Below are 26,593 nucleotides of genomic sequence, written 5' to 3' on the forward strand. Positions count from 1 at the left end.
TGTCTCTCTGCTGCAGCACCCTGGGAGCCCCCACCACAAGCCTCCCCCTTCCCCTAGGGGGCGTCGGACCCCTCCCCGAAAGCCTACCCCACCTGCCAAGCGGTCAGCGGCCCGGCAGGCGTCCCCCTCACCAGGCCGGAGGCCCTCTCGAACTGCAGGCTTTGGCCCAGCACGGGGCCAGCCTCCCCCTTCCCGACACCCAGCTCGGAGGGCAGCTTCCCCCACTGCCTGGCCCCCCCCCAGGACCAGAGGCAGCGGTTACCGGCAGGTAGAGCCGGGGCATCCAGATCTCTGCCCCCAAACCTCTATGACCTTGGAGGTTCACTCTCCCCAAACTATCCCCCTCCAAAGGGGCTGCAAGATCTGAGATTTCCCCCATCCCCCTGCACAGACAGACCCTGCCCTTGGGGTACGGGTGCTGCTTTGCCACCCTTCCGCTAACCTTTCTCCTTCCTTCCCACCCTGTGCTACTCTTCTCCTTCTCTCTTTGGGGTCAGGACCCCACCCCAGGTGAAGAGGAAGAAATCCTGGAGTCAAGCCCCTTGCCACCCCTTGAGGAGGTAACTTTATGCCCCACCCTCACCCTAGCTGGGGGAAATGGGCACCTGTGACTCACTCCCCTCGGCCCATGACATCTTGATGGACCAGCCCCTCCTCTGGCCGGAGGGTTCTTCCTCATTTCCATTGATGGCCTCTGTCTTTGGGTCACTCTATAGTTCTGTGGGTCTGCTTGTCTCTCTAAGTCCAGCCAGTTCCCTTCAGTATCCAGGCCTCCTTCCATGATTCTTTGATTCCAGAGTGACCTTGTCTCCATGTTGGTGTCTAATGGTCTTACTTTCTATGTCCTATTTCTGTTTCTAGGAGTCACTTTCTGTCCAATGTTGTCACCGTTTGTCTTCCCTATCTCTCTGGTCATTCCTGGACTACTTTGTCTGTCATTGTGTTCATGGACTGTCCACTCTGCGTCTAGCCCTCCGGCCACCCTTCATTTTATCCGCCACTTCTTCCCACTGGACCCACTTTCTGGACATCTCTCCCCATTTTCAGCCTTTGATGGCCCTTCCGTTTATATCCAACCACTCCCATGGCTCTTCTTGGGAGAAAAACTCCAGTTCTGATTAACCTCAGAATCTTTTGGGCTAGAAGTTGTCACACCCTGGGGTCCAGGGTAAGCCTCCTCTCAGCCCTAACATCCCCATCTACTCCTCTCCCTCCCCATCCCTGGGAAGGAGCAGACAGATCTCCAGGTCCCCCCCACAGCTGACAGGTTCCAGGCGGAGGAATATGGGGAGGGTGGCACAGACCCTCCTGAAGGGCCCTACGATTACACCTATGGCTATGGGGATGATTATCGTGAGGAGACAGAGCTTGGCCCTGCCCTCTCTGCGGAGACAGCCCACTCAGGAGCCGTAAGTGAAAGGAGCTTCTCTTTCATTCTTGACCACCAGTGGGAGCTACAAGAATTGCTTCTTGTTGGTTTTGATCCTTGGCTGTTGGCTGTGAGCAACTTCCCATCCTTGTGACTTGTCATTTTCTGTTCACATATGATATATATGTTGCTTGAAAAGATTACTACCTGCCTTCCCTTGCCAAATGTCTTACCTTGTGACTCTTGTGGATACTTTTGCTCAGGGCAATTGGGAATTTAAATAAAAATTATGTAGCCACTTCCTGTCTTTCTTGATCACTTCCTGTCTAACTGAAACTGGATTTCATAAAGCTTTTGGTCAATAAACTACTACCTTGTGTCCATTTTCAGTGTTTCTCTATCATTCCTTCTTGGTGAAACAATTTTTTTGTTCATGTTTCTACTGAATGATCTAACTTCCTATGTCACCTTTTTGTTAACCTACAGGCCACTTATTATCTGTCCCTTCCTGCCTTCTCCAGCTGTGGCATCCATCTTGGTAACTGTGTCAGGTTGGACTGCAAGGGATTCATTATTTCTGTTCTGGCTCTAGTTTTTCATGCTATCTTGTGACAACTCCCTTTGACAATAAGCCACTTCCTGTATGTCTCAGGTCATCTAAATCATAAAGTTTCCATTGTGGGCCTCAATATTTCTCATGGCTACTTCCTGTGTATTCCTAGCCTTGATGTTTGTGTTTTCTGGAGGAATTACCCTTCACTGTCATGATTCCCTTTGCAGGAGTCACATTCTACCTGTTTTGTGCCCTTCTTTTCTCTCTGGGTCACGGTAGCCATGTTGTTGTTGAAGGTTCACTTCCTGGATCCTCTTTCTTTGGCTGCTTCCTGTCTGTTCAGCCACTTCCTGTTTGTCCAGTTTGTTTTCTAGCCATGTTGGCCATGTTTAATTTTCCTCGGCTCTGGCATCATTCTTGCTTCCACATGTTTGTCATTTTGTTCTGTGTCCCTTAGTTGTTCTCATATCTTCCAGTATTCCCTGTCAGTGGGACTGCTTCCTGTCTACTCCATCTTCTGCCTGCCTTGCAATTCTGGCTGCCTCCTCTGCTGTGCTGCTGCATCCCATACCTCCCCTCTCTTGCCTCCCTTGAGCTTCTGCTGCCTTTCTTTTATGCTGCTCTCTGGGTATTTGGGGTTGATATGGGATTTCAGAGAGTTTTGAAACTGATCATTGCTGTTTGATCAGAATGAAGGTGGAGAGGGACATTCTGAAGATCTTTGTTGGGGGGAGTTGGGGTGGTGGTGAATGTCTCCCATTCTCCCTGTTCTTATTTTGTTTCTGGCCCTAGAGTTGAGAGTTATCTGAGTGGAGGTGTGCAAAGGAGGGAACTGGTGGGCTTGGAATGTACTTGAGGGCCAGAGGAAGGGCAATGCATTCAGTGGGGACTGCTCTCCAATTTTTTTTTTTTGAGGCAGTGTCTCACTGTGTCACTCAGGTTGGAGTGCAGTGGCAGAATCTTGGCTCACTGCAACCTCTGCTTCCTGGGTTCAAGCAATCCTCCTGCCTCAGCCTCCTGAGTAGCTGGGATTACAGACATGTGCCACCACACCTGGCTATTTTTTGTATTTTTAGTAGACAGTGGGTTTCACGTGTTGGCCAGGCTGGTCTCAAACTACTGACCTCAAATGATCTGCCTGTTTTCGCCTCCCAAAGTTCTAGGATTACAGGCGTGCGTCACTGTGCCCAGCCTCCAAATTTACTTGGAGTATGGATGCTTAACCTTTGGGGCATATTTAAACTTGTGAACCCTTTGACATCCTAAATAAAATTCTGTGCGTAATAGCATATACTTTTTCATTTCTGGAGAAAGACTCAGAGCTTTCTTCAGATTCTTTTTTTTTTGAGATGGAGTTTTGCTCTTGTTGCCTAGGCTGGAGTACAATGGCATGATCTCGGCTCACTTCAACCTCCACCTCCTGGATTCAAACGATTCTCCTGCCTCAGCTTCCCAAGTAGCTGGGATTACAGGCATGTGCCACCACGCCTGGCTAATTCTGTATTTTTATTAGAGATGGGGTTTCACCATGTTGGTCAGGCTGGTCTCAAACTCCTGACCTCAGGTGATCTGCCTGCCTCCACCTCCCAAAGTACTGGGATTATGGGCGTGAGCCACCTCACCCAGCCTAGCTTTTATCAGGTTCTCATATGGGTCCATGCCCTCCTCTTACCCCAAATAAAAATCTACCCACAATCTTAGAGAGATTCTTTTATGATGTATCGGGGTAAATGTGTGGAAGGTTTCTTAAGGTTCTAGGGATTCCTGAGGTCAAAGGGAGTTTGGGGGATGGGATAGGGTCCTCTAGAAGAGAGTTTGGGAAGGTGGGTGGTTTAAAATTCCTGGAAGGGGCTGGGTGTGGTGGCTCATGCCTGTAATTCTAGCACTTTGGGAGGCCAAGGCAGGCGGATCACCTGAGGTCAGGAGTTTGAGACCAGCCTGGCTAACATGGTAAAACCCCATATCTAATAAAAATACAAAAATTAGCCGGGCATGGTGGTGCACATCTGTAATCCCAGTGTAATCCCAGCTACTTGGGAGGCTGAGGCAGGAGAATCACTTGAACCTGGAAGGCGGAGGTTATAGTGAGCTGAGATGGCGCCACTGTACTTCAGCCTGGGTGACAGCGCGAGACTTCTTCTCAAAAAAAAGAAAAAAACCCGAAAAACCAAACAACAACAACAACAACAACAACAACAACAACAACAACAAACACTAGAAAGGTCTGGGGACCTTCCTGAAAGAGGCTGTCAGGGAGATGGACAGGTTGTGTTTGCTGAGGTGGGGCTAGGAACTGTTTGGGGGGCAGGGAACCCTGAGGTCTCCTTGGCAGGCTTGAAAGATGTATGAAGAGGGAGTTTTAGGGGAGGGCTGTGGAGCTTTCGGGTAGGGCTGAAGTGGTCTCGAGAGGATCTAAGAATCAAGGTTAGAGTTGAGATGGGGGCAGGCCTGGTGTCCTGGCTGCTCATGGGCCCCACTGGGGGTTACATGTGTGTCTCCCTCAGGCTGCCCATGGACCCCGAGGGCTGAAGGGAGAGAAGGGAGAGCCTGCGGTGTTGGAACCTGTAAGTTATGCTGGTCACAGGGCTGAGGTGGTGGAAAGAGGAGAAGCGAGTGGGGTTTGGTGAGCTGGTCCTGTCGCCTCTGACTTTTAACTTTTGACTCCACAGGGTATGCTTGTGGAGGGGCCTCCTGGCCCAGAAGGCCCTGCGGTGAGTCTAGCAGTGACCTGGTGACCATGCTTTTCTCACAAAGCCCTGCTATGTGCTCATCTGAGCCTTCCCCACATATGCCCAGGCCTCCTCCTCAGAACTCTGGAGCATCTCTCCAATCAACGCTTCCCAGATTCCCAGATCTCTTCTGCACAGACCACTCCTTAGCCACAGGCTGAGTGCCCACACCTGTCTGAATGCCCACACCTGACCCTACTATTTTGTTCTTTAGGGATTGATTGGTCCCCCTGGAATCCAGGGGAACCCAGGCCCAGTTGGAGACCCTGGAGAGAGGGTAAGGGGGTGTCCTCTATGTGAGGGGGGAGCTTTGGGGGAGCTAGTGGTATCCAAGTGGGGGCTGCCATGCCCAGTAATTTCTTGTTAGGTGGCTTGTTAATGAATGAGGGAATGGTTGTGCTTCCCAGCAACCAGAAAGGAGAGCAAACTCTGGTTGGGGAGGGTATAATCTGGTTTCTCACCCTCAGTTTTCCCCATGGGGGTGGGAGACTCAGGAAAGAGCCAGAGGAGTCTACACTTATTCTGTTGAAGAGGATATTTCAAAATCATGCTAAGATCTTGATGTCCCCTTATCTGTCACCCCATCTTTTGCATTCTCTTCCCACTCCAGGGCCCTCCTGGCCGAGCAGGGCTCCCCGGATCAGATGGGGCTCCTGGTCCTCCTGGCACATCTCTCATGCTCCCAGTGAGTTGTCTCTTGGGTTTTGGAACCTGCTGATGGGGAAGACAAGGAATTGTGTAGTGTTATCAAGAACCAGATGGGCAGGAAAGCTATGGAGGAGTCTCTAAAGATCATCATTCCAAAGGGATTTGTCTTTGGGGTCGGGGAGATGGGTCCTCATTAGATGACCTAGAGCAAAACACCAGTCTTCTAGGACTGGGTGGAACAGCCTATATTTCAGGGACTCTAGAACCAAAAGAGAGCCTTTCTGGAGGCAGAGGCTGGACAGTGGAGGAGGAGGGCAGGAGTTGAGTTTCTGGAATCCTCTAAGTGGTTATCTGGAAGCCATGGGAAATGCTGGATGGGCAGAACCTGGGGCAAGTGGCAGAAATGCTGGAGGAAACCTCTGCCTGGGAGGGTCCCATGGCTTTCTTGGAAGAGAATCTGGATCTTCTCTCCTTGCCCTCAGTTCCGATTTGGCAGTGGTGGGGGTGACAAGGGCCCTGTGGTGGCGGCCCAGGAGGCTCAGGCCCAGGCGATCCTGCAGCAGGCGAGGGTGAGTGGGGCTGCTTCCCTGGAAAGGGAAGGCTCTAGGGGGCACTGGAAGGTTTGGTTGGAGTGAATGTGGGGCAGGGGAGGCCTGGGTTGGTTTGAGATTGACAGGGAGGTTGGGGAGAATCCTGGGTAGTGGACGAGGATCAGGAGAGGAAGGGTGAATTTGGAGGGTGCTGGGGCTGGGGGTTCCCACTGCCTCTCCCTCAGCTCTGCTGTCACCCTGCTTCCCTAGCTGGCGCTCCGTGGACCCCCTGGCCCCATGGGATACACAGGACGCCCTGGGCCCTTGGTGAGTGAGCAAGGTGCTTGGGTGGAGGATGCTTTATTTGTGCGTGTGGTGTGGATAGTTCTGGAGAAGCGCTTCTTTGGGGGAACACTCAGAGGCCACTGTTGGGTGTGTCCTTCATTACGACCGTCCTCTCTTCTCTCTCCCAGGGCCAACCTGGGAGCCCTGGCCTGAAAGGAGAGTCTGGAGACTTAGGACCTCAGGTGACCACCCTCCTCCACTGCACCCCAATATCTGTTCCCCAGCTCAGTCTCCCTCACTCCCCTCCCATGCCTCCTAACCCTACCCCATCTCTCCTCTTACCAGGGCCCCAGAGGACCTCAGGGACTCACAGGCCCTCCTGGCAAAGCTGGACGAAGGGTGAGTGCCCCAGGGGTGGATGGGTGTTGTGGGGAGACAGGGCCTGCAGTGTGGGGGACTGTGCCCCTACTTGCTCTGACACTTCCCTTGTTCTCCCAGGGCCGGGCAGGTGCTGATGGAGCCCGGGGGATGCCTGGAGAACCTGGAGTGAAGGTAACAGACTTGGGCCCCTCCCTGAAGCCTGTAGCCTTCAGCTCACCCTGGGCTCAGTTGTCTCTTGGGGATGGCCTAGTTCTCCAGGCTCCCCCAGGATCAGTGCCCCAACTCAGGTGCAATAGGGAGGGGTGGGCTTGGACAGGGCCGTGTCCTCACTCTGGCTGCCCCTCCTCCTCATAGGGTGACCGAGGTTTTGATGGACTCCCAGGGCTCCCTGGAGAAAAGGGCCATAGGGTGAGTACATTAGTGGGTGTGTGTTGTAATTGGGGATAAATCTTCTGTGGGAGTGAGGATAGGTAGGGAAGGGAGGTTGGAGGCTTGGCAGGAGCTCGGTGAACATAATGGGTCGGCTAAGTGCAGAGGTTCAGTGTCTGCCTGTGTTGGGGGCTCTGAGGCCCCTCTTATGAGTTCCCCATTTTGCAGGGCGATACTGGTGCCCAGGGCCTTCCTGGTCCCCCTGGTGAGGATGGAGAGAGGGTAAGTGCAGTGGTGAGCGTAGGGGCTGGGTGCAGGGGAGGTCTAGAAGGCACGGGGGCTTCACCATGTCCTCCTCCTCCAGGGAGATGATGGGGAGATTGGGCCTCGAGGGCTGCCTGGAGAGTCGGTGAGTGTCCAAGGGCTGGTGCTGGGGGAGGGGGCTCTGGGGAAGCCAGGAGGGGGACATGGGCACTAAAGGGACACAGTGTTATCCATTCATGCTGTCTCCTCCCCTCACCCTGAATGCAGGGACCTCGAGGTCTCCTTGGCCCCAAAGGCCCACCTGGTATTCCTGGACCTCCTGTAAGTGACTCCCTGACTTCTGACCCTGAGGTGACCCCTTGACCTCTCCAACTCTCCACCTTTCTAGCTGCCTTCCTGCTCTCTCTCCTCTCTCGGCATGCTTCCCATTCCCCGTGAGCTCCCCCTGCTCTGGCCCCACCCTGCCCTGCCTCAGCCTTCACTCCCCATGCACAGGGAGGGCCATGTGGTGTGGTGCCCCGAGGGCCCTTGGGCATAGGAAATAAATCCTTGAGAAAAACAAAACGAATGCCCAGAAGCCCACAGATCCACAGTCCCACACCCTGCAGGCCTGGGCCAGCTGTGTTTGCTTGGGTTCGGGATGGATTGGAGGTCTGACCGTCCCAACCTTGGGAATGGCTGGGCCTCTGAAAACCACAGGTCCCTCTGGGCCACCTTCAGGCTGCCCACACCCGTCTTGTGTTTCAGGGCGTCCGAGGCATGGATGGTCCCCAGGGTCCCAAAGGGAGCTTGGTGAGTGATGGATGGGAGATCCCGCCCCCATTCTTATCCCTCGAGGTCCCTGCCAGCATCCTGTTGGCCACTATTTTGACCCCTGCCTGCTTCCTGCTCTTGCCCTCTTGGCTGTCACTGCTGGGACTCAGCTCCATGCTCTAAATTTGTTCTGTCACCATCTCCTTCTGACCTGTGCCTGGTCACCTGTTTCTAGGGACCCCAGGGAGAGCCAGGACCTCCTGGACAACAGGGCACCCCTGGGACCCAGGTGAGTGGCGCCCCTAATCCCTTCCCCAATTTTCATGGCTTCCCTTGGGCTTCCACAATGGGTCAGACGCTGGAAGGATACAGGAAATTAAGGGTCTCAGGCCCTTGTTGCTCATGCTCTGAATGGGGCGGCTGGCTGGAAGAGACCCTGGGAGGCCCCTGTGACTTCTCTTTCCCTGTATATAGGGTCTCCCTGGGCCCCAGGGTGCCATCGGCCCTCATGGAGAGAAGGTAAGTGACTAAGTGATTTGGAGGACAAGGGGTTTAGAGTGGGGATGTAGAGAGAACCCTAAATGTCTGCTGGGATTTTGTCTGTGTCCAGACGTGACCCTCCTAGTGACCCTGAGCCTCTTTGTCTTCCTGCAGGGTCCTCAAGGGAAGCCAGGGCTCCCTGGCATGCCTGGCTCAGACGGACCCCCGGTGAGTGGGCCCCCACTTCCGAATCCGGTTCCCTTGGCCTTCCGCCTCAGTGCATGACCTCAAAGCTTCTTCAGTGACCCTTGCACTGAAAGGTCACTGGTGGTGCTTGTCCATGGACAGTTGGCTTCACTAGGTCACAGGAAATTTGGGTTGGAAGAAGTGTAGGGAGGGGTGCAGAGAGGGTGACAGGGGCCACTGGTCACATTTTCTATCCCTTACTCCCAGGGTCACCCGGGGAAGGAAGGTCCCCCTGGAACCAAAGGAAACCAGGTGAGATCTTTCATGTCTTTAACCCCTGAGGGAATCTCTACCCAGACTCTAGAGCCACAAAGTCCTTGGGATTTCCTTCTGTCATTATTCACACAGCGCTGCCACATTCTCAATTCCTGTGCCCTGACAGCATTACCCAGACAGCAGTGTTGTTACTTCCGTTTCCCCCACCCCTGGAGGTCCCCACAGTGACACTCTGAGGCCCCTTTATAAATGCCTCTCTTTTTTCTTCCAGGGTCCCTCTGGACCTCAGGGTCCTCTAGGATACCCAGGACCGCGAGGGGTCAAGGTAACTGACCACCAGGCTGGGAGACAAAGGGCTGTGGTCAGGGGAGCCATATGGGGTCTTAGGAGTTTGGTCCTTCCAACCCACCTCCATCCCCTGATCACTCTACTTCTATCCCCTGTCTAATTCTAGGGTGTGGACGGAATTCGGGGTCTGAAGGGTCATAAGGGTGAGAAGGTGAGCACCATGCCCCCAGTTTCCCAGCACGTCAGTCCTGCCATCTCCTCTCTTCACTGCCTTCCCTCCAGCCTGCCCCACACTGCCCTCCAGCTCCTGAGCCCCTGCTTCTACCTATGTTCTCGGAATCCCCATCAGAACCCCAGCCCTCTGTCATCTGTGGTGTCCTCTCACGTCTATCTTTCTCAGGGCGAGGATGGCTTTCCAGGGTTCAAAGGTGACATAGGCGTGAAAGGTGACAGGGTGAGTAGAGATTCCACACTGGCCCCGATTCCGTGTCCTGCTGAGCCTCACTCTGGAGACCCCAAGCAACAGCTTACTCTCCTGAGTCTCCAGACTCCGCAGTTCCAGTGCTGTGTTCTCTTGGGAGCCTGACCCCTACAGGATGATAACCCCATGGTCGGTGTCACGCCTGCCCTCCCATCACTTCACTATCCCTCCCTGCCGGCTCCCTGTCCTGCAGTGGCTCCTGGGACCCCTCCAGCCCTCCTCAGCTTCACTGATGCCCGTGTCTCCTCTGGGCCCAGACCCTGCCTCCAGTCCCCGACACTCACCTCTCCTTCCCTCTCACACAGGGCGAGGTTGGAGTCCCTGGTTCCAGGGGAGAGGATGGTCCTGAGGGGCCAAAGGGACGCAGTGGACCGACTGGAGACCCTGGGCCCCCGGGGCTTATGGGCGAGAAGGTGATGGGATGAGGGTTTTGTGCCTGGGTCCTCTGGAGGTGTGGGCACTGAGGTCAGGATGGGCATGGGGGGTGCCCGCAGCTGAAGTCAGCCAGTCAGTTGAAGATGGCCATGCATTAGTTATACTTCTCTCTGTGTAAATGGCATCTCCCAGCTGCTGATGGGCAGAGGGGATAGATAAGAAGTCAGGGAAAAGTCCCTGTCATGAAGAGTTGGATGGAGACGAGGCTTAGAGAGTAGCTGTTGCTTCAAGGCAGAGTGAACATGCGTTCGGACTCCAAGCAACAGGAGTTCTGAGATGAGAGAGTCTAATAGCAGTGAGGTCTGTGGTCTCCTGAGCTGACTCTCCCCAGCGCTTGCCCTATGCCAGGTGCTGTGCTGATGCGTCCTATCTATCCTATGAGGTAGGCATGTGACAGTACTGTTTCGCTGAGGTTTTACAGAGGCACAGGGATGCTTGTTAATTACATGGCCAGTGAAGGGCAGAGCCAGGGGTTATGCCCAGGCAGTCTGGCTTTAGAGTCTCTGCTCCTAAGCCCTGCTCTGCAGCTGCCTGGGCAGGATGAACCCTGGAGCCTCTGGGGAAGGGGGCATGCACAGGAGTCAGGGTGTGGTGGGCAAAGGGCCTGCAGGGGGACTGGTCTTGGTGGAGCAGGAGTGGGTGCTGGGGTAGATCCCACCTCCCTCGTGGGGTAGATGGAGCTGAGGTTGACAGGTGGGAAGCAGCTAGATCACAGTGACCCTGAAGGACCTGATACCTCTGCAGGCGCAGGGGAGGTGGAATCCCAGCACTAGAATTGGGGAAAATCCACTTGTGAGAAGGAGAGATTACAAAAGTCAGGCAGCTGTGGGGCAGGCAATTAGGGGCTAGAGGCTGGGGTGTGTGGGGTGCGTTGCTGGCTGGGGGCTGGCCATTATATGTGAGGGTTGAGGTCTCCAGGGGTGGAGCAGCATCTGGGTCTCCTCTCACTCCTAACTGCTCCCTGTCCCTCCACAGGGCAAGCTGGGTGTTCCTGGTCTGCCTGGCTATCCTGGACGTCAGGGACCCAAGGTGATGCTATGCCCCATACGTGCCCCTCTTCCTCTCCCTTCCCTGATCCCTGATTCCAGGAAACACAGATGCAGGGCAGTGGGGGACCCCAGAGGGAATTTAGCTGACCCCCATTTTATAGACGACGAAAGAGGCCCAGAGAGCAGCAGGGGTTTGTCCAAGGCCACTTAGTTCTTGGCAGAGCTCAGGTCTCCCTCGCCACTGCCTTTGCGGCCTCTCCTGACCCCCTTTGCCCCTTCCTGAACCCTACCTTTCATAACTTCTCAATTTCCCCCCTTCTCTGTTCTCACCAGGGGTCCCTAGGATTTCCTGGCTTTCCTGGTACCAGTGGAGAGAAGGGAGCCCGGGTAAGCTGGGGGATGAGAGGGGATGAGAAGGGAAGGGCTGGAGAGGTGTAGAGGGGAGGGGGTCTGTGGGGAGTCTCACGCTGGGTAATGTTCTCTCTGCTTCATTCCCATCAGGGCCTGTCGGGGAAATCAGGGCCTCGGGGAGAACGGGGCCCCACGGTGAGTGCTGGGGAGAGAAACAGGTGGCTCAAGGTCCAGAGGGAGGCATTTGGGTTTCTCTGACAACTCCTCTCCCCTCTGTAGGGTCCACGGGGTCAGCGGGGACCCCGGGGTGCCACTGGGAAGTCTGGAGCTAAGGTGAGTGGTCTCTACAGGGCTCCATCTGCCCCCTGCCCACTCAGCCCCAGCTCTCTGTCAACACCCTGACCTCAGGGACAGCTGGAAAGCAGCTCTTCCCACTCCCTGACTCTGTTTCCCCCCACAGGGAACATCTGGTGGTGATGGCCCCCATGGGCCCCCTGGAGAGAGGGTGAGTGTGGATCGAGAGTCCCCTTCCCCTGAACTCCCCAGGAAGCCTGGGTGAGCCAGCTCCCTCCTCACCTCAGGGAGGAAGCTGAGTTCCCCCCCTCAGCCCGTGGCCCCATTCTCCTGACTTCCACCACCTCTGTCTCTAGGGCCTCCCTGGACCTCAGGGTCCCAATGGGTTTCCTGGACCCAAAGGACCCCCGGTAAGTTGACCCTGAGCTCTGACCCACCTCGCTTCTCTGAGTCCTTCTTCCCTGCCCTTTCCAACCGAGAGTTCACCTGACACCTGAACCCCTTCCAGGGTCCCCCTGGGAAGGACGGGCTGCCGGGACACCCAGGCCAGAGAGGAGAAGTGGTGAGTGATGCCCCTGGCTACCCATTCTTGGGGGGCTCCCTCAGACCCTTTAACCCCAGAGCTGTCTGGAAAGTCCACAGGGACGTTCTCCTGGCAGAGTGGAGCCTGCCCTGGTGCTGCTCAGACCCAGGGCCCAGGGCTTGGTGTGATCCTGCCTGGGATCCCTCCTCCTGGGAATCTGCCCCATAGTGCCCACACCTGCTTTCACTGCATTCTCCTCTCTTCCTCGCCTAGGGTTTCCAAGGGAAGACCGGCCCCCCTGGTCCTCCAGGAGTGGTGGGACCTCAGGTATGTTTGTCCCTAGGAGAGAATGGACCCCAGACCCTAGCATTAGTCTGTCTGCCCCTCTTCTCTCGGTCACCCATCCCTGCCCCTGGTGCGCCTGACCCAGACTCCTGGGGCTGGGGTCAATGGTGGGGGCTGGGATTTCAGGCAGGGGTCCTGAACTTCGGTCTGTTTTGGGGTGCATTCTCATTGTCTTGTCCCCCAGGAGAGGCAGTTCCCCTACAGAGACACGAGGTGGTGTAGTTACTCCACATGGGGCAGGAGAAAACCCAGCAGTGGCCCAGGAATGCTGGGGAATTTCCCGGGAGCGTTGGGGCAGGGATAAAGGGGCTCTGGAGGAGTGTTTTAGGGTGGCCAGGTTGGGCTCTTTTGGCAGACAGTGGGATGAAGGGCCTGAGACCAGGAACTCTCTCTGCCTTTGTCTAGGGAGCAGCAGGAGAAACCGGCCCTATGGGGGAGAGAGGTCACCCAGGCCCCCCAGGGCCCCCTGGAGAGCAGGGACTACCTGGGACAGCTGGAAAAGAAGGAACAAAGGTCAGTGAGGGGCCAGGCAGAGGTGAAGTTGGGGAACTGGGGATTGGGGTGCTGAAAGGAACAGGTAATTGGCGATTTGAGGGGGGCTCGAGAGCTCTCTGTTTAATCTGAGAGCATGGCTGTGGCTCATCACCTCTCCTTTCCTTTTAGGGTGACCCTGGTCCCCCTGGGGCCCCAGGGAAGGATGGTCCTGCTGGTCTGAGGGGATTCCCAGGAGAGAGAGGCCTCCCAGGCACTGCTGTGAGTGTGACTTCCAGACCCCTGCCTGTCACAAGCACCAAGCGTCCTGAGTCCCCTCCCTGACCTTGTCCCGGACCCCCTCCATGTCACTCCCCACTTGCATCTTTTGGAACCTGTCTTCCCTCCCCAGCCCTCACCCTTCTCTTTCCATAAAGTCTCATCTTCCCCAAATGTTTGGTTCATAGGGTGGACCTGGTTTGAAGGGGAATGAAGGTCCGTCTGGCCCCCCTGGCCCTGCAGTGAGTCTGGGGTTCCGGCGGGGGGGTGGTAGAAAGGACCCAGGAAAGGGGTGGGTGAGGAAGGGTAGGAGTGGCATTCCGATACCACCAGGGGCTGTGGGGCTGGGCAGAGGCTGTCCAGGGACAGCCAGAATGCGTCTGATTTTGGGATCTTCTGGGAATTTTGGTCTGAGGTTCTCTGGTATGGGCGAGCTGGGGTCTCCTTCCTGGGGGTCTGACTCATCTGTTCTCTCAGGGCTCCCCTGGGGAACGAGGTGCAGCAGGATCAGGGGGACCCATTGGTCCGCCAGGGCGCCCAGGCCCCCAGGGTCCCCCTGGAGCCGCAGGAGAGAAAGGTGTCCCGGTGAGTGTGGGGGTCCGGGGGAGGGGCTCTGGGGAGGGGTCTGTGAGCCTAGGGTTGACGGGCTATGACAAGTTTCCTGTGGGGTGTTTGAGGGTGAGGGTCACCTCCAGGCTATGACTCCTTCGTCCTGTCCCACAGGGTGAGAAGGGCCCCACTGGCCCGACTGGCCGAGACGGGGTGCAGGGTCCTGTGGGGCTTCCTGGTCCTGCTGGGCCTCCAGGTGTGGCTGGAGAGGATGGAGACAAGGTGAGGGACCGCACAGACCCCCACAATCTTCTCTCCAGATGAGATGGCTGACCTGGGCATGACCCCTGGCCCCTGTCATGTCATCCTTCCCACTCTACCTATCACCTTTCTCTAATATCTTGTCTGTCTTCTCCTCCCAGGGTGAGGTGGGGGACCCTGGACAGAAGGGCACCAAAGGGAACAAGGGCGAACATGTAAGTGTCCATGACCTTGTCTTCTGATCTCCTGGCCTTTAACCTCGTTCCCACCTGATCTCTCTTCCTGTTTTGGTGTCTCTGACTCTCTTCTCTCACCCAGGGCCCTCCTGGACCCCCTGGACCCATTGGTCCTGTGGGGCAGCCTGGAGCAGCGGTGAGTCACCCCTCCACCCCCACCAAAGGCCCGGCAGCCTCTGGTCCTCCCTCAGCTGCCCTCTGCCCTTGGGGCTGGGAGCGGGAGCATGGGCTCTGGGCATGGCACCCAGCTCTGTGTAGTATTTGTGGATAGAGAACACCTGACCCATGACCCATCCCTGTGTCCTTGTCTCTGCTTTCCCTCCACCCTGCAGGGAGCAGATGGGGAGCCTGGAGCTCGGGGACCCCAGGGACACTTTGGAGCCAAAGGCGATGAAGGAACAAGAGGATTCAATGGGCCCCCAGGACCCATTGGCCTACAGGTGTGTTGGGGGATAGGGACAGGGGCTGAGAGGTGGGGTCAGGATGGGGTGATGTTTGCCCCAGACCTGCCAGCAGCCTGCTGATGAGGACTTGTGGGCATGTGGGTCTGAGGGGAGGTGACTGTGGTGTCTGTCTGCCTAGGGTTGCGCTTTGAGTGGGGTGGTCACCTGTGCCCATGTTTTGTATATCTGCACAGGGTTTGCCGGGCCCCTCTGGGGAGAAGGGAGAAACAGGAGATGTGGGTCCTATGGTGAGTGTGACCCCTACTGACCCTAGCCCCCATACTAGTCACCCCTCTCCCTGGCCAGCCCTCACCCCACACCCCACTGCCGACTCCCTGGCCTGGCTTCTCGTCCTCCTCTCTCCACCACTTATGCTCAGCCGTCTCACTTCCCTTCCCCATCTGTGGTGTATCTCTTTCCCCCCAGGGACCACCTGGCCCCCCAGGACCTCGAGGTCCAGCTGGACCCAATGGCGCTGATGTGAGTCATCTCAGCCCCTGTCCCTTCAGATCAGTGTGTCTGGTCCTCTGCCTCCCTTTCCCAGACCATAAACTCTAGTATCGTCTCAGGGGCCAAGAGAAGCCCTTACTCCCGGGAGACCTCCACTGCCTCACTGCTGTGACCTTGGGCTGCTCATCTGGGACTTTGCCCCTGAAATGACACCTCCTTCCTAAGCAATGATACCTATTTCTGTTCCTCTTCCAGGGCCCACAAGGTCCCCCGGGAGGTGTTGGGAACCTGGGTCCCCCTGGAGAGAAGGTAACTGGGAAGGGGGTGAACGGAGCAGTCATGGAAGTGGGGGATGAGAGTTGGATTTCTGCCAGTTTCGGTTGGGGAGACAAAAGAGAATGAGATGTGGGGAATATCAGAATTTTTTGGCCAGGGAAGGAGAGGAGGTTTTTGACTCTAATCTCTTTGCAGGGGGAACCAGGAGAGTCAGGATCTCCAGGGATCCAGGGCGAGCCAGGTGTCAAGGTGAGTGACAGCTCCAAGGCCCTACTCCCAATCCCCGTCACCCGCCTCAACCCTGACTCCACTTTTCCTGTGACCTCCTTGAGCTGAAACTCCTCTGCAGCAAGAGTCTCTGCTCCCTGCCATCCTCTGTGAGGCCTGATCCCTGGTCTGAGTGAGCTCTTCTTCCCATTCCTCGAAGGGAAGGGGACCAGGGGACTCCCCTTATAGGCTTGACTTTCTGTGTGTGTCCCATTGTCACTGAGGGGAGTAGGGGATGGCTGAAGGTGTCTCGGAAGCAGAGGCTGCAGCCCTGATCTTCAAGACCCCCTGGGCCATCTGTGTCCTCCGCTTGTTCTGCAGGGTCCACGCGGGGAACGTGGAGAAAAAGGAGAGTCGGGGCAGCCCGGAGAGCCAGGACCACCAGGGCCTAAAGGCCCCACAGGCGATGATGGCCCCAAAGGGAACCCTGTGAGTTTGGGGCGGTGGGGATGGAGTCCTCTCAGGCCCTGTGAACGACAGACCTGAGAATATGGGTGTGTGTGAGGGAGGATCTTGGAGTGTGGGGAGCCCAGGATTCAGGGGGATGCACTGGAAATGGGGCATCTGGAGGGATGCATGGGGTCTAGGATCCAGAGAGAAAGTGAGAGACACCCCGCAGTTAATACCCTGGGGCGTTATACAACACGCAGGCACGTGGTGGGGGGAGGGGTGCAGGCCTCTTCCTGGGGGGCACCGGTGGACACTGCCTCTAGAGGGCAGTGGCACGTGCCTGTGGGCATCTGTGCTGGGTGGGCTCAGGGAGCTGTGACCCTGACTCTTATTCTCCCTCTGGATCAGGGTCCCGTTGGTTTTCCTGGTGACCCTGGCCCCCCTGGAGAAGGTGGCCCTCGGGTGAGTCTTACTCAGAGAGGGGAAGGGGCAAAAACGGTGGGGCTTCTATGGGGGGCCCTCTGTGTGGCCGCTGGGCTTGGGTATTGGGAAGCTGGGGTTATGGTAGGGCAGGCAAGGGGATGGGGCATTGACAGTTTTGGGGGTGATGCCAGCCAGGTTGGGGGCCCATCTCTGACCTTACTTCACCTCTGCAGGGCCAGGATGGTGCTAAGGGTGACCGAGGCGAGGATGGTGAGCCAGGACAGCCTGTGAGTCACTGGTGACCCCACAACCCCCCTGAGCCCAAGCCTCATCCCCTTTACCCCTCTTCTGTGCCCCACTCCTGAGGGGCTGAGGGGTCCCTTGGCTGGAGGATAAACACTTAGCTACCCCAATTCCTCTCTCCCTAGGGATCCCCTGGTCCCACTGGGGAGAATGGACCCCCAGGGCCACTTGGAAAGCGGGTAAGTGAGGTGGACCCCTGAGACCTTGGGAGGCAGTCCCTGGGCTGTGTGGATGGAGGCTGGGCAATGGCAGGTGGGACGGACGGGGAGGTGCCTGGTGTCTGCAGTGCCCTGGGAGGGTGTGTGGGCAGGAGCTGGTGGGTTTAAGGGTGTGCAGTATCTCATTGCCCTGGGCAGAGTGTACGTGCAGGAGCTGGTGGGTTGATGGATGTGTGGTGTCTTGGGCATGTTCGTTCCTGGGTTCTGGTGTGTATGTTCTCACCAGGAGGAGTGGTGGTTACTAACAAAGCAGAATGGAAACCTGGAGGAGGGGCTGGCTGGCTTTTCTGTGGGCCAGGGGTGAACCTTTTTAGTTGCTGGGACAGGAGACGGGCCACCAGGTAGGGTGTGGGCAAGTGGCTCTTCACAAATGTACAGACTACCCAGTATCTTCACAGCTGTCACAGCTGCATCTGTTCTGCACATCTGTGAATCAGCCTTCTGGGTGTGTCCCTGTGTACACACGTGTGTGTGTGCGTGTGTATGTGTGTGTCTAGGACAGGAAGGGGAAAGGGTTGAGCCTGGCTGCCCATGGCCTCATGTGCTCTTCCTTTCCGCTCCATCTGCAGGGTCCTGCCGGCTCGCCTGGTCCTGAGGGGCGACAAGGAGGGAAGGGAGCCAAGGTGAGGGAAAGGCCGCCCTGGTGCTGGAGCATCCCCTCCGCCTCCCGCCCCTCAGATGCCTTGGTCCCGTGTGCCTACCGCATGTCCACCTCTCCCATGTTGGGCCCTTTTGGGGAGAGGCGTTCCCTATACTCGTTCCTGCGCTAGGGGCTCCTAGAGTTTGGCCCTTCCTCCCTGCCTCACACCTTCCACCTTGGACCCTCTGCCCCCTGCCCACACCCCACTCCTCTGCCCTTCAGGACATGTTCCTTGTGTGTGTTTCAGGGAGATCCTGGTGCTGTAGGTGCCCCAGGGAAGACAGGCCCGGTGGGTCCTGCAGGCCCAGCAGGGAAACCTGGCCCTGATGGTCTGAGGGGGCTCCCAGGCTCAGTGGTAAGTCACCCCAGGGAAGGGCTGGGCTGGAGTGGGAGTGAGGAGCCATGGGAGGGGTGCAGTGTGGGGATGCTCCTCCTGACCCCTGTGGTCCCCTCAAATCTTCAGGGTCAGCAAGGCCGACCTGGAGCTACAGGCCAGGCTGGGCCCCCAGGTCCTGTGGTGAGTGACTGGGATAGGGCTGGGTGAGGGGTGAGGGCGCTGCCCTGGGACAGAGCTGAAGCCCTGGAGGAAGTGGAGACTGTTGGGAAGAACTTGGTCCCACCTCTCCCTTGAGAGAGTGATTTCCCATCTCTCCACAGGGACCCCCAGGGCTGCCTGGTCTCCGGGGCGATGCTGGAGCCAAGGGAGAGAAGGTGAGTGACAGACACGTGGCCAGGTGTCTCTCCCATCACCCTCGACCCTGAAACCTGTGGGACCCGAGTGCCCACTGCTCTGCTTCAGGCCTCCAGCAGCCAGTCCCAGGGGGGTCCCTGCTCAGTGAGGGCCACTCACGGACCCTGTGCCCGGCTCCCACTCCGTGTCTTCTTGGCCCTTCTCCCCATCCACATGACTCCTCTTTGCACTCTCTTGACTGCCGCACCCTTCTCTAGGGCCACCCAGGTCTCATTGGACTGATTGGACCCCCGGGTGAGCAGGGAGAGAAGGGCGATCGGGGACTTCCTGGGCCTCAGGGCTCCCCTGGGCAGAAGGGCGAGACGGTGAGTAGAGGGCACGGTCCTGGAAGTTGTGGGGGTTGAGAGTAGGGTGGAGAGGGGTGGAGATGGAGTTGGGACTCAGCTGTGGGTGAGCGAGCAGATGCTCAGGAGGGTGTGGGAGGAGGACCTGGTTGAACCAGACCCTACCCTTCCTAGGGTATCCCAGGAGCATCCGGCCCCATTGGTCCTGGAGGCCCCCCTGGCCTCCCGGTGAGTACGGCCTCTGTTCCTCCACCAAATCCCCTAAACCCCTCTGCTGCCTGCCCATGGCCTCCCAATGACTTCCACGGAACCACCAGCCTAACAAGCATAGTCCTCAGGGTCCCCCATTTGTCCTGTCACCCCCAGTCCCTCCTCCCCATACTTCCAGGGCTGTGAATGTCCTGGTATTCCCACAGGACTGCTCCTCCTGTAGTAACCCAAGGCTCCTGTGAACTTGGGACCTTGCCTCCCCGCTCCTCTGAGTCCTGACCTTCCCCTGCAGTGACTGTCTCTTTCTTGTTCCTCATTTCACAGGGACCTGCTGGCCCCAAAGGAGCCAAAGGAGCCTCAGTGAGTGACCCCCTTCAGCTCTGACCTTTGCCCCGCCCCACTCTGGACTTGATGATGTCTCTCCAGGGCAAATAGACTCCCCGCAAGGAGCCCCTTAATCCCAGCCAGGAGGCTGATTTGATCCTTCTGTGACCTTGATCCATGCTTGACCTCTTGACCCCTCCATGACCTCATTTATTCCTTGTCAGGGCCCAGCCGGACCCAAGGGAGAGAAAGGTGTGCAGGGCCCTCCAGGACACCCGGTGAGTGAGGAATGGGGGCCGCTCCCAGAGCCATCCCCCTCTGCTCCATTGCTGCCATACTTCACCCTCACACTAACCTCGTCTCTTGCCCTCTCCTTCTGTCCCTGCACCCAGGGTCCCCCGGGCGAGGTGATCCAGCCACTGCCCATCCAGATGCCCAAGAAGACTCGGCGCTCGGTGGATGGAAGCCGCCTGATGCAGGAAGATGAGGCCATACCGACCGGGGGAGCCCCCGGCAGTCCTGGCGGGCTGGAGGAGATCTTTGGCTCACTCGACTCCCTGCGGGAAGAGATCGAGCAGATGAGGCGGCCGACGGGGACCCAGGACAGCCCTGCTCGCACCTGCCAAGACCTAAAGCTGTGCCACCCAGAGCTGCCTGATGGTCAGTGCCAGCCTCAGGGTGCACAAACATCTCCCCAACAGCATGGGTACTGAACAAGCAGAATGGATGCTGGGGGAGTCCTGGAGAAGGTGTTGGATTGAGGGTGAGGGCTGAGGGGCTGGGAACTGCAGCTATTTACCAACCAGATCAGAGGTATCCCAATACTTTAGCAACTGATCTGGGTCAGTATGTACCAGTTGGTTATCAGCCCAGTGTCTGCAACAGCAGATAAATATACATATGTGCACACACCTGTTTGCACCTGAACAGGTGAATCTATGTGATCGCCTGCAACCACATGTTGTCCTAGAATGAGGCTGTCCATACTCGGACCTCCTTCAGTCAGAGGGTGTGGGGTTACTGTTGGGGGCAGAGGTGTCACGTGATGGAAGTGGGCTGCAGCGGTAGGATGGGCTATATTCTAGGGTTCTGGGAGGGAGGAGGACCAGGAGACTAAGAGCATGATGGGGAGGGCTGGGAGGGAAGAGGGAATGTGGAGGCAAAGAGCATCTTGGAGCCTGGACCTGGGTGGCCCTGACCTCCCCTCTCCCTCACCCAACAGGAGAGTACTGGGTCGACCCCAACCAGGGCTGTGCTCGGGATGCCTTCCGAGTTTTCTGCAACTTCACAGCAGGGGGTGAGACCTGTGTGACACCCAGGGATGACGTCACGCAGGTGAGAGCTGGCCCCTGGCTGCCCCTCCCCTGGCCCGTAGTGCATCCCCTCAGGGCCTAGTGGTTTCTGGGTTTTGGTGACAGTCCTCTGGCTATTGCCCCCCATGGAGCCTGCCACCCCTTCTCCACTTCTTAGCTCTTTCTTCCTTTCCTTCTCACCAGTCCTCTGATGTCCACTTTGCCTTTTGTGTATCCCCAGTCTCCTGGCTCCCACTCACCCCCTCATTTCTTTCCCAGCCCTTGCCTTCCAGCTATTACCTGCTTATGACTCTGGCTCAGCTGTCCTGGTGCTGTAGATGCTCCTGAGGCCCGTCTCTGTCTCCCCCTGACACCAGCCCTCTCTCTCCTTCCAGTTCTCTTACGTGGACTCAGAGGGTTCCCCAGTGGGTGTGGTCCAGCTCACCTTCCTGCGGCTGCTCAGCGTCTCAGCCCACCAGGACGTCTCCTACCCCTGCTCTGGAGCAGCCCGCGATGGTCCCCTGAGACTCCGCGGGGCCAATGAGGATGAGCTGAGCCCAGAGACCAGCCCCTATGTCAAAGAATTCAGAGATGGCTGCCAGGTGGGAATAGGAAGAGCTGGGTGGGGGACTGATCTCAGACTCAGGCTGGAGGAAGGAGGTGGGAAGACCCCTTGGGCAGGACGCCCAGGGAGAGCAGGGAGGAGTCCGTCCTGCTGGATTGTCAGGGATGCCTTAGGGAGCCCAAAAGCCAGTGAGGAGGGTGGAAAAGATGGAAGCCATCGGGTGAGGTTCACTTGGGTACACATACCAGCGTCACACCAGGTAATGCAGACATGTACACAGACTGACTGGCACATGGCTGCCCAGCAGAGGCACACGGTGGGGGAGAAGCAAGCACATACGCATGGGCACACAGACACTCCCAATCTGTACATCCTGAGTCACCCTGATGGGGCCAAGGTACTCAGAGGGGAGGTGAGCCTGGGCCCCTACCCAGCTTACCCTCTCTTCCCTGTCTGCCCCTGAAGACACAGCAAGGCCGGACGGTGCTGGAGGTGCGAACACCTGTGCTGGAGCAGCTGCCGGTGCTGGATGCCTCCTTCTCAGACCCGGGAACCCCACCGAGGCGGGGAGGGGTGCTGCTGGGGCCTGTCTGCTTCATGGGATAGGACCTTTTCTGTCTGATCCTGTCCATTGGAACCAGGCCCACCTGGAATCCCAAAACATCAGCTCTGTGCCACCTCCCGAGAGGGCTCCTCACCATCTAGGGAGCCTTGGGCCAGGGCACAGAGAGCCCTCAGTCAGGGGCAGGCCAGGGGAGGGGTGGAGTGGTTGCCCGGACACCCCACGGGAGGAGTGGCATCTGGGGCTCTTGGCCCTCCCACCTGGAGCCTGTGACCTGTTAGAGAGCTGAGACCCTTATTTAAAACTCACCTCCCAATCGCCTCAAACAAATGGAAGAGAAGAGAAAGGACACGGTGTATTTTGTATTTAAAAGTAATTATATTAATTATTTAAAGCGTGGAAAGCAAAATAACAAAAAAGAGAAATGCCCACAAAAATCAGCAGATGTTGGAGATAGGGCTCTTGGGGGTGGGCTCCGGCACCCACATCCTTGTGTCAGGACTTTCCTCAGTGACTGTGTGTGGGGGGTTTCAGGGCTGAACCCTCCCTCCCTCGCACCTCACCTGTCACACCCACTGTGAAAGTTGGAATATGTGGTGTCCCTGGCCTCAGGGCTCTGACTCTGCCAGGGTGGGGCTCTCTAACCCGCAGGTGTTGGCTGCCTGGCCCATGTGCACACTGTCTCTTCCACTTGGTCTGGGTCTGGCAGGCACTGCCTGCTACTTGAGGGCCAGGATGCTCCCCCAGGGAAGAAACGAAATAGTGTGGGGTGTGTGCAGGGCTGCATCCAGCAGATGGCTGGAATATTAAAATTCTTCTATATTGGCTGGTAAATTGCCATGGCCCTGAGCCACTGAGTATGTTCATTGCCACTCCTGTCCCTCCCCTGGGCACCCCTCCCCTTCCCTGATCCTGAAATTAAAGGGTTAATGTGTGGCATATAGAAGGGACTCCCAGGACCCTGTGCTCAGCGTCCATGCTGACTGATGGTTAAATAATGTGATTGTTTCCTCCCAGGTGTCTGTGTCACTGCTCGTGTTGTTATTTCAGTCTCCCCCAACACCCATCTGATGTTCCCTCTTCCCAGCTAAGTGGTTACCAGAATCGTATGGCTTAATCCAGATACCCTGCAAGCCCTGCCCGGCTGGGGTGTCAGGGCCCAGAGTTTACAAAGCCTGGGTGACTAGCATAAAATTACAAACGACGCCCCCAGGGACACCAGGTAGGGGTTTAGGGTCCCTGTGGCCCCAGGTTCTGACACAGGTGTGCAATTGCTTCTGGGTATGGGCGGGCACGTGCTCCAGAAGGAGCCTTACATAGCCCAGTCTAATCTCTGTAAATGGGGAGGCTGAGGCCCACTTCCAAGAAGACATTTACTGCATGTGTACGTCTGGTCACCTTATGCCTCCCCATCAGGCTTGTGCTGGCTATCATGAAGACCAGGGCTGTGGCCAGGCCCTCTACACTCGCGTGTAGTCACGTGCACACTCCTTGAGTCTTTGTGTTGGGTGGAGACGCACAGTCCCTGCCTGTGTCCCCCCACTCTTGACTGACCCCCACTTCCGTAGCCTCCCTCTCCTGGGCACTCAGAAGCTCTGCTCCCTCCGGGTTAGGTGTCCAAGAAGGCCTCTCTTCCAAGGCTGGCCGCGCAGTCGGGACCCCCTAGCTGGCGCCCATGGGGCTTCACAGTCCCAAGCAGCATTGCCTGGCTCCTGCCCGTCAGGGCGCTGCATTAAAACGTGTTGCAGGGCCTCATCCCACCTGGGACGCCTCTTCCTCGCGGGCGCCAGGCTCACGGGTGCGCACCTTTGCGTCCCGGTTTCGCATCGGCAGCCTCGGGGAGGGCCTGGTGGGGCTACCCTTCACCCTGAGCCCGCGCCCGGGTTGGCTGCGCCCCCGCCCCTCCTCCTCGTACTTCTTCCTCCCAGCGTGTCCCCGACAGCGTCGGCTTGGCCGTCCCGGTCCCAACTCATTCTCGATCGCAGGAAGCCCCACGTGGGCGTCTAGAGGGCCACCCTGGCCCGGGCGGGTGCGCAGAAAAACCTCTGGAGGATGGAAGCCGCTCCTTGGCGCTGGCGCCTCCGCTTCTGCCGCCCCCTAGAGCCCGCGCTAAGACCGCGGCCCTGCACCGGGTGAGCAAAATAATCCCGGTCCCTCAACGGCTCTCCCTCGTCACCCGCTGAGCCCCCACCAACTCCCCCTGACCCAGGAGGCCGAATGGAGGAAGAAGCCCCTGATCTCATCTGTCAGGGGTCCGGTGGTGGATAGGGTTTCTGGGACCACCCATGCCCTCCATCTCAATATCCAAGGCCCAGGGGCTTCAGACACCCCCTTCCCTCCCTCTCAGGGTCAGATCAAGAGAAGATGACCTAAATAGGTGCCCCCCATCTGTTTCGCTCGCACTCACTCCCAGCCAAGCCAGGCTGGAACTGAGGTTTCTCTGGCGCTCTTTCTGCAGCTGGAGCCAAACCAACAGAGGTCGCCCCCCGAAAACCAAGAGGACTTTCCCAAAGGTCACGTTTGGTCAGATGCTCTGAGTTCCGGTCTTCTCTGCATGGAAACAATGCTATGCAGTCACTCGAATAACATTTATATACGGCAGCTAAGTCCCCACAAAAACCTATTTAATTACACAGTGCTGCCAACCAACCCCATCTAACAGTTTCATGAGGGAGTCTGTGCCAAGTTGCTGCTGAGGAGGCCAGGCCTACAGCCTTCTCTTGGCAGCTAACTTCTTCCTCTCCTCCAGAAAGCTAGGGCCAGGCTCTAAGGAAAGGTGGGAGGGGTTTAAGGGCAGGGCTGTAGAGGCGGGGTTTTGGGGTGGAGCTGGGTGTGAATAGGCAAAGTGCCCCGGCCTCTGGGCCTGTGGGTATTGGTAGTGTCACCATTGGCTGGTGGGCAATGGAGGCTTCTGGATGGGGTGGGAGGAGATAGGGAAGAGAAAGGCAGAGGTTTTAGGGAACTACTTCGGGTTTGATTGGGGCAGAACATAAACTTTTGTTGGAGCAGCCAAGTTCTGAAAAGTATTGACTGCCTATGGAAGGAGTTGAACTTGAACTCAAAAAGTAAGAGAGAGTCATTGATGGTGTTTGAAAAGGCGAGCGATGTGATGGAACTGTGTGCTGCTTGGTGGCGGAGAAGAGGAGGGTTTGGGATGGGGCGCGCAGGGAGATCATGTTTTTGTTTTTTGAGATAGAGCTCTGTCGCCCAGGCTGGAGTGCAGTAGCACAATCTCAGTTCACTGCAGCCTCTGCCTCCTGGGTTCAAGCAATTCTCCTGCCTCAGCCTCCCGAGTAGCTGGGACTACAGGTGTGCACCGCCACCCCCAGCTAATTTTTGTATTTTTAGTAGAGACAGGGTTTCCTCATGTTGGCCAGGATGGTCTTGATCTCTTGACCTTGTGATCTGCCCGCCTCAGCCTCCCAAGTGCTGGGATTATAGGCATGAGCCACTGCGCGGGTGATCTTGTATAGAGGGAGGGCTGTGGGGTGGGTCCTCTGGCCTGTCACACCCTTGGAGTTGCTTTTCAGCTTTGGGCTTATATTTTTGGCATTTGTAACTTATAATCAAAAAATAACTTGTGAAATAAAATAAAAATAACTTACAGACCACTTACATCACTGTACCTGGGAGCACCACATACCCTAGAAGGCCACGGGCTACGCAGAGCTGTTCTTGCCCTCTCTTGGCTGTCTTGCATGCTGAGGTTTGTAGTTTTGAATGAACCAGGGCAGGTAGGGGTGGAGATGAGACAGAGGAAGGAATGAGTCAAAACAAGGCTCTCAGCCTGGGCAACAATGCAAGATCCCTTCTCTCTCTTTCTCTCTCTCTCTGTCTTTCTCTCTCTTTCTCTTTGAGACAGGGTCTCACTCTGTCACTCAGGCTGGAGTGGAGTGGCAAGATCATGGTTCACTGCAGCCTTGACCTCCCTGGGTTCCAGCGATCCTCCCACCTCAGCCTCCCGAGTAGCTGGGCTTCCAGGCGTGTACCAGAAGTTTTTGTATTTTTTGTAGAGATGGGATTTTCCCCCTGTTTCCAGGCTGGTCTTGAACTCCTGGGCTCAAGCGATCTGCTCATCTTGGCCTCCCAAAGTGCTGAGATTACAGGTATGAGCCGCCACGCACGGCCCTTTTTCTCTACAAAAAATAATTTAAAAATTAGCTGGGCATGGTGGCGTGTACCTGTAGTTGCAGCTACTCAGGAGGCTCAGGCAGGAGGATCGCTTGAGCCTGGAAGTTTGAGGTTGCAGTGAGCTACGCTCCTGCCACTACACTCCAGCCTGGGTGACAGAGAGAGACCCCATCACAAACAAACAAACAAACAAACGAACAAACAAAACCAAGGCTCCAGCTGCCTCAGAAATAAGTTTCTGTGTAGTAAGTGGTGGCCACCTTGTTTTGTGGTTAACCCTTTTTGCTACAAGTTTGGTGTGGTCAGCAGGGGGCATCAGGGCCACACCGGAGCTTCCTTCTGTCACGCTGTGCAGTTCACAGAGACTGTACATGTGTAGGCCATAGTTATGTTTCTCAACTCAAACCTGGAGTAAGCAGAAGTCACCTTGAGTGCTTACAACTGGCCTTCTGTTATCTTTTCTCTCATATTCAGGGTAGTTTCATGGGAACTGGCACTGACAGCAGACTGCCATGTCAGTAGGGAAGACCTGTCCTGCTAGTCCTTCAATAAAGACCGAGGATATCTACAGGGGCATCTCCTTTAGGGCTCTCCCTGCATGGCCAGGATGGTAGAATGAACACAGCTCTCAGCTTCCGTGAGAGCCAGCATATCACCCTGTCTGGCTTTCCCTCAACTGGCAGGAGCAGGTCAATCCATTTTGTTTACTTTGCTCTGGCCTCTTTATTTTTTGAGACAG

At 56.8% G+C, this 26,593-nt stretch overlaps 1 protein-coding gene across 1 annotated transcript in view; it reads left to right on the forward strand.

The window, feature by feature from the left end:
- COL11A2 (collagen type XI alpha 2 chain) overlaps nucleotides 1–22,152 on the forward strand; it is a 29,074-nt gene extending 6,922 nt beyond the window's left edge. The window contains exons 7-66 of the mRNA XM_023212480.3: nucleotides 498–560; nucleotides 1,230–1,409; nucleotides 4,427–4,486; nucleotides 4,592–4,633; nucleotides 4,866–4,928; nucleotides 5,262–5,336; nucleotides 5,782–5,868; nucleotides 6,100–6,156; nucleotides 6,303–6,356; nucleotides 6,460–6,513; nucleotides 6,613–6,666; nucleotides 6,850–6,903; nucleotides 7,093–7,146; nucleotides 7,229–7,273; nucleotides 7,396–7,449; nucleotides 7,876–7,920; nucleotides 8,117–8,170; nucleotides 8,356–8,400; nucleotides 8,536–8,589; nucleotides 8,815–8,859; nucleotides 9,095–9,148; nucleotides 9,278–9,322; nucleotides 9,512–9,565; nucleotides 9,898–10,005; nucleotides 11,003–11,056; nucleotides 11,350–11,403; nucleotides 11,518–11,562; nucleotides 11,647–11,700; nucleotides 11,828–11,872; nucleotides 12,018–12,071; nucleotides 12,170–12,223; nucleotides 12,458–12,511; nucleotides 12,935–13,042; nucleotides 13,193–13,282; nucleotides 13,468–13,521; nucleotides 13,757–13,864; nucleotides 14,003–14,110; nucleotides 14,251–14,304; nucleotides 14,408–14,461; nucleotides 14,658–14,765; nucleotides 14,963–15,016; nucleotides 15,195–15,248; nucleotides 15,474–15,527; nucleotides 15,690–15,743; nucleotides 16,083–16,190; nucleotides 16,560–16,613; nucleotides 16,808–16,861; nucleotides 17,003–17,056; nucleotides 17,665–17,718; nucleotides 17,983–18,090; nucleotides 18,199–18,252; nucleotides 18,393–18,446; nucleotides 18,684–18,791; nucleotides 18,945–18,998; nucleotides 19,305–19,340; nucleotides 19,529–19,582; nucleotides 19,697–19,964; nucleotides 20,527–20,639; nucleotides 20,992–21,198; nucleotides 21,627–22,152. Of these exons, the coding sequence (XP_023068248.1) occupies nucleotides 498–560; nucleotides 1,230–1,409; nucleotides 4,427–4,486; nucleotides 4,592–4,633; nucleotides 4,866–4,928; nucleotides 5,262–5,336; nucleotides 5,782–5,868; nucleotides 6,100–6,156; nucleotides 6,303–6,356; nucleotides 6,460–6,513; nucleotides 6,613–6,666; nucleotides 6,850–6,903; nucleotides 7,093–7,146; nucleotides 7,229–7,273; nucleotides 7,396–7,449; nucleotides 7,876–7,920; nucleotides 8,117–8,170; nucleotides 8,356–8,400; nucleotides 8,536–8,589; nucleotides 8,815–8,859; nucleotides 9,095–9,148; nucleotides 9,278–9,322; nucleotides 9,512–9,565; nucleotides 9,898–10,005; nucleotides 11,003–11,056; nucleotides 11,350–11,403; nucleotides 11,518–11,562; nucleotides 11,647–11,700; nucleotides 11,828–11,872; nucleotides 12,018–12,071; nucleotides 12,170–12,223; nucleotides 12,458–12,511; nucleotides 12,935–13,042; nucleotides 13,193–13,282; nucleotides 13,468–13,521; nucleotides 13,757–13,864; nucleotides 14,003–14,110; nucleotides 14,251–14,304; nucleotides 14,408–14,461; nucleotides 14,658–14,765; nucleotides 14,963–15,016; nucleotides 15,195–15,248; nucleotides 15,474–15,527; nucleotides 15,690–15,743; nucleotides 16,083–16,190; nucleotides 16,560–16,613; nucleotides 16,808–16,861; nucleotides 17,003–17,056; nucleotides 17,665–17,718; nucleotides 17,983–18,090; nucleotides 18,199–18,252; nucleotides 18,393–18,446; nucleotides 18,684–18,791; nucleotides 18,945–18,998; nucleotides 19,305–19,340; nucleotides 19,529–19,582; nucleotides 19,697–19,964; nucleotides 20,527–20,639; nucleotides 20,992–21,198; nucleotides 21,627–21,767 (4,335 nt within the window). The 3' untranslated portion in view covers nucleotides 21,768–22,152. The remainder of the gene's footprint in view (nucleotides 1–497; nucleotides 561–1,229; nucleotides 1,410–4,426; nucleotides 4,487–4,591; nucleotides 4,634–4,865; nucleotides 4,929–5,261; nucleotides 5,337–5,781; nucleotides 5,869–6,099; nucleotides 6,157–6,302; nucleotides 6,357–6,459; nucleotides 6,514–6,612; nucleotides 6,667–6,849; nucleotides 6,904–7,092; nucleotides 7,147–7,228; nucleotides 7,274–7,395; nucleotides 7,450–7,875; nucleotides 7,921–8,116; nucleotides 8,171–8,355; nucleotides 8,401–8,535; nucleotides 8,590–8,814; nucleotides 8,860–9,094; nucleotides 9,149–9,277; nucleotides 9,323–9,511; nucleotides 9,566–9,897; nucleotides 10,006–11,002; nucleotides 11,057–11,349; nucleotides 11,404–11,517; nucleotides 11,563–11,646; nucleotides 11,701–11,827; nucleotides 11,873–12,017; nucleotides 12,072–12,169; nucleotides 12,224–12,457; nucleotides 12,512–12,934; nucleotides 13,043–13,192; nucleotides 13,283–13,467; nucleotides 13,522–13,756; nucleotides 13,865–14,002; nucleotides 14,111–14,250; nucleotides 14,305–14,407; nucleotides 14,462–14,657; nucleotides 14,766–14,962; nucleotides 15,017–15,194; nucleotides 15,249–15,473; nucleotides 15,528–15,689; nucleotides 15,744–16,082; nucleotides 16,191–16,559; nucleotides 16,614–16,807; nucleotides 16,862–17,002; nucleotides 17,057–17,664; nucleotides 17,719–17,982; nucleotides 18,091–18,198; nucleotides 18,253–18,392; nucleotides 18,447–18,683; nucleotides 18,792–18,944; nucleotides 18,999–19,304; nucleotides 19,341–19,528; nucleotides 19,583–19,696; nucleotides 19,965–20,526; nucleotides 20,640–20,991; nucleotides 21,199–21,626) is intronic.
- Nucleotides 22,153–26,593: the final 4,441 nt, after the last annotated feature.

The sequence above is a fragment of the Piliocolobus tephrosceles genome, chromosome 5, assembly GCF_002776525.5.
Source record: "Piliocolobus tephrosceles isolate RC106 chromosome 5, ASM277652v3, whole genome shotgun sequence".
NCBI classification, from domain to species: Eukaryota; Metazoa; Chordata; class Mammalia; order Primates; family Cercopithecidae; genus Piliocolobus; species Piliocolobus tephrosceles.